General features: G+C 50.8%; 1 protein-coding gene across 3 annotated transcripts in view; it reads right to left on the bottom strand.

The window, feature by feature from the left end:
• Positions 1–4,184: 4,184 nt before the first annotated feature.
• Positions 4,185–10,483, bottom strand: part of SUSD4 (sushi domain containing 4) — a 199,141-nt gene continuing 192,842 nt past the window's right edge. For all 3 annotated transcript variants that reach the window (XM_053607512.1, XM_053607511.1, XM_053607513.1), the window contains 3 exons: positions 10,096–10,240; positions 6,562–6,944; positions 4,185–5,563 (listed from right to left, as the gene is read on the bottom strand). In XM_053607512.1, coding sequence (XP_053463487.1) covers positions 5,535–5,563; positions 6,562–6,944; positions 10,096–10,240 — 557 coding nt within the window. In that variant the 3' untranslated portion in view covers positions 4,185–5,534. The remainder of the gene's footprint in view (positions 5,564–6,561; positions 6,945–10,095; positions 10,241–10,483) is intronic.

Below are 10,483 nucleotides of genomic sequence, written 5' to 3'. Positions count from 1 at the left end.
GTGAGAGAGAGAGAGAGTGAAGGGGGAACATGGGAACTCTGTACTTTCTGAGCAATTTTTCTGTAAGCCCAAAACTACCCTAAAAAAATAGTATCTATCAAAAAAGTACAAAGATCTCTGTGACCACACCTAGAGCAGATGGAGGGGGATTGTTACGTCTGCTTTCCCGTCAAGGGCGGAACAGTCGGGGTTCAAAGCACAGCCACAGGGGGCCAGAACTGCTGCAGCTGGGGTCTCTCATTCTTCAACCCAGCCCAGCCCAGAGTGCTGCGGAGTTTCTGGAGTGCCCCTTACTGAGGGGGAAGCATCGGGATGGGGCTGCTCCTGAGCTCAGGAGCCTAGTGGGAGCAGGACCCAGGATGTGTGCCATGAGGGTTTGGGTGGGGATGGAGGAGTGGGCAGCTGCTGAGCCAGACTGAAAAATAAAGCTGGGTGATATTTGACTCTGGATTAATAAATAAAATATAAAAAGCAAGGGAAGAGAGTTTCCACCCTTTCAGAGCTGGAAGAGATCTTTGAGACCACCTAGTCCATCCTCCCACTGTAGCGCTGAGGAAGCTGGGACTGTAGGAGTCCCCCAGGGAGTAGCAGCAGTCCTAGGCTGTGCTTGGGTGTCCCTGACTCCCAGGCCCACACTCCACACAACTAAATAATCCCGCAAATAGCTCTCAAACCCATGCTTTTCTCCCATCTCACCTGAACAGTAGCTATGCTTTAAGCCTTCCAGTGGCTGCCCACTCACCTAAGGGAACCTCCCCACCATGGCCCCCAGGCTCTTAACCCTCTCCAGTGTCATCTCTCCCCTCTCCCCACCTTCTTCTATGCTCAGCCTTCTTGCCACCCTCAACCCTCAGGCTCTGGAAACACCCAACATCTCTGCATGTTGGGTGCAACCCACCCAGCTCTTATTTATCTCTGGAGCTGGTGTGTTCTCTTCCACAGCCAGCTCCTCTCCTGCCTTGTCTGCCACCAGCGGGACTGCCTGTGCTGCCTGGGTCACACGCAGCTGCCTGGTTCCCAGTCCTTAGTTCCCACTGGGCTGGAGAGAGCAGACAGGGCCTACACAGAGGAGGTGCTTCATAAATATTTATTGACTGAAACGGGGTCTGTAAATATTTCTTACAGGCTGTATGCAGAAAATATTAGTCTCAGTTTCCTTAGGTTCTATCCCAACCCCTTGCCCTCAACTCTTTATGCATCTGTTGTTATTTAGGTTTCTTTTCACCACAGCCTTGGAGGACCAGCGAGCCAGGGCTCTTGGGTGGCCACAGTGGCACTGAGCATGTGGATGAGGCTCTAGAGAAGCATGGCAGGTACGTGGATCCTATTCAAGTGGCTGGGCTGCTCTTTGGCCACTTAAAACAATGCAGTGCAGGCAAGCAGGGACTGGTTCCCAGCCAGCCCAGTGTGGAGACGGTACCGTGCCTGCCACAGCAGTTAAACATGGCCTCATCGATGCGCGCACACTCTGCATTAAGTTTTATGATTTCAATACCACCACGTTCAGCACTCACCCTCCCTAACAAGTGACTGCTGCCCTCCCAGGTCCTGTTTTGTTTGCTAGACAAAGCATCTTTATTGTGGTCTTTCCTCTTGATCACCTTGGAAATATATGGGCATTAACTTTTGTTTTAAATCCAAAATAGAGAATAAAATTAGGGAAGCAGGTTAGTATTAATCTACAGAGTTGCCTGTGAAGATGAGTAAGTCCTTCAAAGTCCTTGAGGGAATTTCCAAGGTTGTCCAGCCCTCCCTCAGCAAAACATTCTACAGCATGCAGAGAAGGGCTGTGTTGAGAAGGAGTGCAAATGCCCGATGTGCCTAGGGTTCAAAACTTCCCTTTGCATGGAAATTGGGCCCTACTGAAGCCTGGGATGGGCTTCTGGGAAGAGGACACAATGGTGAATAAGTACAGCACATTTTAGCCCTCCTGCTTGGGTAGACCCAGACAAGCTTCACCTGCAGACACAGTTGAAAGGTAAGGGTCTGAGGCAGGTCACAGGTTCCTGGGTATATGCATGCTGGAGAGACCCATATGACCTCCCAATCCCCCACACGTTCACAGGGCAGCAGCTACCACCTCTCAAATGCCCACCACACTCAGAGGCTTGCCTTACACTAGCTGACATCCTCACCCCATTCTAGTGAGGACAGCAGAGGTAAACCATCTCCAACTTGGGTGTGAAGAAATTGTCCAAATACACAGCCAGCAGTGGTAGAGGTGGGTGGAAGGCTACTGACATGCCTTTTGCAAAGCCCAGGCTCTCTCTCAATATTGCATGGCCTTTGCAGGGAATGCCTAGAGACTGGAGTCACGTCAGGGGAGGGGCACTGCCTGTTGGGCATGGAAGGCAGGAACAAAGGTGTGGGAGAAGCTTCTGGACATGGCAGCTTGCCCACCATGAGCCTTTGTGTGTGGCAGCCCTGGGCCTGCTGCGTGGCCTGGAGCCAACACTTCCACAGGAGTAGGAGGCAGCATGGAGTGTGCCAGCAGCTGAGCTGGGAAAGGCTCTAAAGATTCCACACTGGCAAATCATAACCTTGCAATTTACAAAAGTGACATGGAAGTGAAGTGTGAAGGCACCAGTGCCTTCCACTGTGCTCCTGACAGGAAGCAAGTCAGCCAGAGAACCTGGCTACTTTGCAGGTCCTGGGAGCAAACACCAGTGAGCACTGTGGGGAAGGAATCCTATGACCCTGACAAGAGTATAGCAATTTTGGAGGACAACTGGTTAGAGAAAACAGGCCAGAAACCAAACTGAATGATCACAACAGACCCCCACCTCTGATACACATACACTCTGGAATGTTTCAAGGCCAGTGTTCCTGGGAAACAAGAGAAAAGTAACTTTCCACCATGGCCCACGCCAGCACCAATATCGGCCCCTGGTTGGAAGATCAGCACCTCTGTGAAAGGGGGTGAGTCCAAGATTAATCCCTGGTGCAAAGATCAGTCCCTCTGCAGAAGAGAGTGACTCCCCTAGTCACCCCTTCCCACATGCCAACTACACTGATAAGGTTAATAAAAGCCCCTTGGAGCTGCATGACAGGGAGCTGGACTCTGGTCAGACTCCTTTCTGCTCTTTTCTCATAATAAAAATTCTTGATCTCCAGACTGCCCTCTTCTCCTTCTTGGGGACCATCACCCTAACTCTACTCTCAAACTCCAAGCCCATGCCCAGGGCCGTCCCTCTCTCTAATCAGCGAGGCCTGTGTGGAGCCAGGCTCTTGCTGGCACAGGACACTCCCAGGGCACGGATACCACCAATCTGGTCTCACACTGCCTCATTCTTGAGCTGGTGTGAGAGAGATTGGTTCCATTCAGCCACATCCAGAGGGCCTACGGGGATTTTTAGAAGAAAAGAAAATCAGGATCATGACATGCTTGGAATATCACAATTCTTTCCTGACACATAAGCTCACTATGATGAGAAAAAGAAATCACTGTAAACATTTCTGGGTGAGAATCTGATGTGGCTACACAGGAGAAGGATCCAGGGGAGAGTCCTGGTGACTTGGTTAGACACTGCCTTCCTCCCAGACCCCATTCTTAGGACAATTTTGACACTAATCCCTAGATGTTCATGATACCCATGGCATCTGTCCCCTGGTGCTGGGGCTGTAGGTGAGGTGGCTCCACATGGCTGCTCTCTACTCTGGGAAGGTCAACCCCAGAGATGGCCCCTCATGTCTCCTCTGACCTCTCCAGTAGGAAATGAGGCACTTACCTGGTGGTGTCTGAGACATAACCTCCTTTAGGAAGCCAGGAGAGAGCACAGGTGTGGGGGCACCCACAGCTCCCCAGTTTCTCTCATTCCCACTCAGCCCATGCTGCCCGCCTCTGTGCAGGCCAGGTGATGCTCACCACACATACCTGTGAAAGCCAACACCATCAAACAGGGCTGGCATGAACAGCTGTGCCAGTGGCAGGACGGGACCATCGCTAAAGGAAGCTGTAACTCCTGAACCCTGTCACCCATGTGCTCAGTGTCACTGCTAAGGATGGTGGCACCACCACCCAAGGGCGAACTCTTTGCTAGGCTCTGAGCCAGGTGAGCACTGTCCACATGTCTCCTTTCCTGTCATGTCCTTAATCTGACATTGTATCCCATCACCCATGACCAGGTACCACCCCACCCTACCCTGACTCAACTCAACTATTAAAGTCACGCTTCAAGCTGTCATTTTGTTTTTAATTTTTAATCAGTCTGTGTCAAGAAAAAACAGGACTTGATCAAGCTTCCAGCCCTCACTGCTCTATCAGCATAGCAATTTTATGGATCAGATTTTTGTTTATATTTGTCTAAAACCCAGAGGAGGAAAGGAGTCAACTCCACAGATCAACATGTATTTGAAGAGACTCTTCAGGACACTTTGGGAAATTTTTTTGTCAATCAATTTCTTAGGAATAATAGCCAGTGGGCACCAGAGGACCCCTCACAGTAGGAACACAGGAAAGGCAGGCAGGGAAGGGCCCCAAACCCCTATGTTGAGAGGGGTGAGCTGCCTGTGAGGTGGGAGGCCAGGCCTTGACCTCACAAGGCAAAATAAAAGGGGGGAAAATCCAACCTCACACTTCCTCTGGAGGTGGGATATGTTTACAGAAATAATTTCTGTTTTGGAAAATAAAAGCATGGTTGAGTTTGGGGTGGGGGCAACAATGACAATAGTCAACCGAGATCAATTGTTGAGTGGAATCTTTTTAAAATGCTGAAACCAAACAGTACCTTGGTTACTATATCCACCATGAGGTGTATTTGAACATATTCTGATCATGTGTAAGTCACAAGATTTACCCAACGCCATGGATCCGTGTGCGATGCCATGAACACAAACACTGATCCTATGTCACCAGAGCACAGAGTACATGAACTCTACTTTTTGAAGACATTTCCAGAAAGCAGAGTCTGCCTGCCTTCCCTTTCCTTTCTCTGTGGAATGGCCACAGCCAGGTTTAGTTGTGGCTTTGAGTAGAGCAGACCAGATGCAGAAGGTTTTCCAAATGCCACACGAGAACCTTTCTTTGGGAATCAACCCCTTACAGGAGTGCGGGGGGCTCTGCTGTTCTTCCCACATCCCAGCATGGACTTTCTGCAGAGGCCAACCCATTGGAATTTGGAGCGCAGGTACAGTTTGAAGCAGATGTGAGAAGTGAATTTACATAATGTGACATGCTTTCAGAAGGGGCAGGTAGTACTCGTAAGTCAACAGGGTGTGTGATTCAGTGGGATGTGTGTGGAATTGTTCCACATTCCACAGGACACTCTTAACACCTCCATCCAGGACTGCAGGGGGTTTCCCCTCTGCCCTGGGCTCTCCGTGGGTCTTGATGAATTCTCAAGTCTCACGTAAAAGCGCTGCTGCTGCAGTCCATCAGCCTCTCTGCTGGGCCCAAGACATGTGATTCGAATCACTGTCCCTATCTAGACAAATTAGAAAAGCTGGCCCCACGCTCAGTCCTTCTGTGGCCTCCCTCCAAGGTATACGGCTCCTTTCCCCAAAAGGAGCAGTAGAATCATCATGATTTTGCTGGGTTAGGGATCTTCTTCCATTAGAGGGATCTCTGTAAAAGAAGAGAGTGTTTTTAGCTTCTTATTACCAGAATACACTACACTACACTCATTAAAATATCTACAAGTCCTGAGATCAGTGTGGAGAGGAAAAAAGTGCTAAATTCCATGTAGCAGTTAATAATCAAATAAACCAACTCCCCTATACAATGTCTATTTGCTGGAAAACAATTAATGATCCCATTTCCAGTTCACAAACAATAAAATGTTAGATTTTAACCACCGACCCTCATGGTCATACAAGCCAAAAAAATTACAAATTCAAGTACAGTGAGGCAGCCTGATTTGCAGAAACGGAACTCTCTAGAGACATAGTAGACCTCTGTTTCCATGTTGTTACTGTCATTTACTATCACTATAAGCTCGAATTAGTGCTTGCATTTGCAAAGTCGTGTGGTGCTCCCATCCCTTAGGAAACAGAGCCTCAATCAATCTGACATAGTTTTCCTATGTTACCATGTGCTATAAGCTGCCTTTCCTTGTGACACGTACATGGGCATCCTGGTAAAAAATAACTTCTATGTGCATAGAACTTGTCTGGGGCTGGAGCACACTGCTGGGCCCTAGTGCCTGCATCTGTCCTTCTTCCTGCATGCATGTGTCATCCTGTCCCTAAGCCCCACTTGCAGAAGTCCTGCCTAATTAAGAGATAAAGAAGAAAAACATCCTGGATCACATGAATGCTATGAAAACTCTACCAGCCACTGCTGCCTTTCTACTACGGATGGCTTGGTGCCCTTTCATGCCTCCTGAAATTTCTGTTAATGAGCTCATTACTTGTGAGACGATAATCATTCCTTACAATAATTGGCCTTGCCCACAGCCTCTGCATGTAGAGAGAGCAAGAAGCAACTTAAACTGAGTGAGAGGTAAACAGATTGATTTGGCTCTGTGCCAGGGAGTGGGGGGCTGTGTGTAGCAAAGGGCTGGCTTGAAGACGCAGGGTGCAGGTTATGTGCAGGGCAGGCTTAGGCTCAGGGCGAACACTTACCATCTGCAATGTCGATGCCTGGGCTGGTGGATGCCACCTCCCCCCCTGTGCTGGCCATTGTGTCAGGGTTGTTGGAAGCAGGCTGGGCGCCCTCTTGGCACATAGGAGGTGAATACAGATTCTGTAGCAGCTCGGATGAGCCTGATGCACTGTCACAGGTCTCTGACTCCCCCGGTCCTGTGTCCATGTCCCCTGAGCCAGGGTATGCTGGGGGGCTCTGGTCATCCACGGGTAAGGGGCAGCCCTGGCCCACAGAAGCCAAGTACCCGGGGCCTAAGGCACTCAAGCCACCCCTCACAGCCTCGTCATAGGATGGGAGCATGACAGGCACACCGTCCACCACCACGAAGTCAGGGTCACTGCTGGAACTCCTGGGAGGTCCCCTGTGCAGCAGAAAGCAGTGCCAATGTGTCAAAGCCATGCCGCCCCACAAATGAGGCCATCAGTGCTCCCCAATGCAGCTGGGGTCCTCAGGGCCCATGGTAGGCAGCAGAGGCCAGTGTGGATGGTAGTGCAGGAGATCCAGCCTCCTTTCTGGGTCCCTGCTGGCACACAGTGCTGTCCCCCACAGCCACCCCCAAGAGAGGAAGTATTCCTCTTCTCACTCTCTCCTGGCCTCCTGCCTCTGCACCCTGCCACCTCCTCGTGCTTCCTTCCTCCCTCCTTTGACCTGTGGGCTTGGCCATAAACTCGTGGGGCAGGAGGCCACATGGCCCATGCCAAAGTACTCTGCAGTGCCCTTGGGGTGGCTGCTGAATGTAGAATATCACCATCAAATGTATAGGGAGTGGTAGACCCTGAGTGCCCACAGGGCACAACCAGCCCTGTGCTTGTCACAATTCTTTATTGCTTTCTGCTATGGCCCTCAAATCACTAATTTTTAGTCAAGACAGAAAAACAACATGAAAAAAAAAAAGGGAGGGGGGAAGCTCTGAGCACCATCTCACTACCTCATTCCAGCTATGTGGGCTTCACTTCCAGCCCTTCAGGGCACTCCAGTCTAGGCCAGGCCTTAGCTGCCAGGCAGGAAGTCAGTTAGTGCTCCCTTACGTGGGACTTAACGCCGCTCCTGGCCTGGTCCCCTCTGCCTCTCAGCACCTGCACATGTAGTCCTGCCTGATGTGAGCCCAGGTGGCACCTGACGCACAGCCCGAGCTCTGTGTGACCATCACGCTCTGCTCCTGGCCTCCAGGGAGAACCCAGGGTGCCTAATGAGCAGCCATGAGAACTTGGGTTCTTACTTCTTCTGCTGGGAACTGGTGCTCAGTGATGGGACCAGAAGGCCAAATGTCAGGAAGAAAAGACTGCCACGCTGGGTGGACGGACCCTGCACCTCTGAGCGCCTGCGGCAGGGGCTCCAAAACCTGAGGAAATGTCTGGCTGTGACATACGAGGTAGAAGAAGGTGTCAGGCTGTGCTTCTCTCTAACACCCTAGGGACAGTCTCAAGTACACTGACTTTTTTAAATACCTTGCAAAGGCTTAGAGATCATGGCAATGGGCTCCTTGCTATGCAACTCTTGATGGCTACCCAGAGAAGGCAGGAGACCACCAAGGCCACTCTCCCAGAAGACAGGAGGCAGGAGGGAGGGAAGAGCTTGCTCCAAATCAGATCGTTTCTCTACAGCAGCCACTGCCTACTGTGTCCCTGACAAGTGAGGCTCCCTTTCTCTCTGGCCACTCTGCTGTCCCACACTGGACTCCTCTTCTCATTTGGGACTCCTGGCTCTTCCTTGTTCCTTTCCCCGCCATGCCATCTAGGCCAGGCCTGGAAGACTGCCCTCCCCATCTCCATTTCTCATCCCAGCACTTCACAGCCAGGCCTTGGTTCTTGTGGCCTGGCAGCTTCTGTGTGTCCCAACCATGCTGCTCAGCCCCCATCATGAACATCTCCACATGGTCTATTCTTGGCTTGCCCTTGAGAATCTTGCTATGTAGTTGGAGAGATGAGACCAACTTTCCCCAAATGACATGAGAATAATAGAAGATGGAAATACTCAAGGGCTAAAGGAAACCAATTGTAAGAGTTTTTGAGAACATTTTAAAAACATCTTAATATGTAGTCGATATCCTAGAAACTTTTCTTCCAAGCGTATGTAGAAAAATAGCTCTCTGGGCCATTTTAAAGTACTCTAATGTACCATAAATCATGACCATGTAGTTTAGCTCTCTCTTTGTAATTCTTAAGCCTTCTTCAGATACTGTAATTGCCCAATGATAGAACATGGTCCCCTGATTAATAAATAATAATGTTGAAGACAGAGACTAGATTGCAGGTTTGAGAGGAAGGAGGGTTCTGGCTTCTGAGCAAGGGCTTGGCTTTAGCACCAGGTTGCATAGACACACCACTTCTGGGTCTGCAGAGGACACAGGTGACCCCACATCTGGTGCACTTTTTGTGGATGGGGAGAGGGGAATGCCTGTTGGTTGTGACCACATGGACTGCCGCTGCTAGGCTGGGGAGAATTGCTAAGTGAGGTGAGGCTGCCCTGGGGGTTGTGAGATGGAGGAGAAAGGTGGGCAGATGTTGTCTCCAGTGACTCTGCTCACTTTCCTCACCCCCCACACAGCCAGGATGTGTAAGAAACACCCTGGATTTTCCTGGAAGGAAGAGAGAGAAGTGGTTAATTCCAGGAGCCTCCTTTTCCACTGGGCAATATTCCCTTTTTCTGGGGTTGGGGTAAATGACCAAAAACAAATGCCCATTTCTGAACCATTAGGTCCCAAAATGAGAACGCTGTGTCATGGCCACAGAATGCAGAGGGAAGGCAGCTTGCATCAGTGGTCCTGGCAACATAGTGTGCTGATTTGCTGCCCAACCTCCTCTTCTGAATGTCCATGAATTCATCTCTGCTTCCTAAACTACTTCTTCTTCCAGGAACAATGAGCTGCCAGCCATGGTGCTAAGTGCTCCTCATTGTTTGAAGGGTGCTGGTGTAGTCCTCCTTAGCAATGATGACTATGATGGTGAAGATATCAACCCAACCTAATTGGTACACCCAAGAAAGATGGAGGGCCACTGTCAGTGTGTCCAACTCCGTAGGTCCTGACCTGAGTCCAAGGTCGATTCTCACAAGCCCAAGGCTTCTTCTGAGACTCCCCAGCACACACATACCTTTGTGTCACACACCTTGACCTCATGTCTGATTAGTTGTGTGCATGTCCTACGGATGGTGAGCATCAATGGTGCATGACTCCAAGGCCACATACTGGTGGGCCACAAAGAAAACAGCACTCCAGGTCGGACAGTACACAGCTTACAGCCCTGATCCTGTGCTTCCTGTGCTAGCCCCCCACAATGCCTGCCTAAGAATGGTCTACTGAGGGGGTGGGGAGGAAAGTGGGAAAGACGTTTGTTTCCAGCATGGGGATCTGATCTCAGAAACCCCAAAACATCCCAGGGAAGTAGCTCTGGCTCTCCCTGTGTTCCCTGAGAACCTCAACTTTGCCCTCATTGTGTTCCTTCTCTGCTGCTGAAGGTGGCTGCCCTGTGCCTAGCCCAGGGAGGCCATCCGTACCAAGGTGTAGCACTGACCTGGGGGGGAAGTGGGCCTTGAACTTGGTCTGGAACATCCTGGCCAGGATGACAAGCAGCAGCACCAGCAGTACGCTGGTAGCCGTGAATGCCACGATCTTCCACGTAGTCAGGAGGGTCTCGTGGGTGCCGGGCCATGTTTGCTCTGCCGTGAGAGAGAACAACACCGGGCATGAGGCTCTCAGACCCAGTTCTGAGCTTCCCCAGAAGCTTCCCCTCACCTGCTGGATTGACCTGTCACGTAGTGTGGCTGCCTGAGCCCAGGGCTTGGCAGAGACACCACACACCCCACACTGCTCATGTGAATTGTGTCAGGATCCACACAGCAGTATGGGCTGCTCTGCCAGGCTGTAGACAGGTCTGCCTATTCACAGTCCAGCCATGGGCG

This window comes from Nycticebus coucang, chromosome 10 (genome assembly GCF_027406575.1).
Source record: "Nycticebus coucang isolate mNycCou1 chromosome 10, mNycCou1.pri, whole genome shotgun sequence".
Classification (NCBI taxonomy): Eukaryota; Metazoa; Chordata; class Mammalia; order Primates; family Lorisidae; genus Nycticebus; species Nycticebus coucang.
This window is presented reverse-complemented; position numbering and strand designations above follow the sequence as displayed.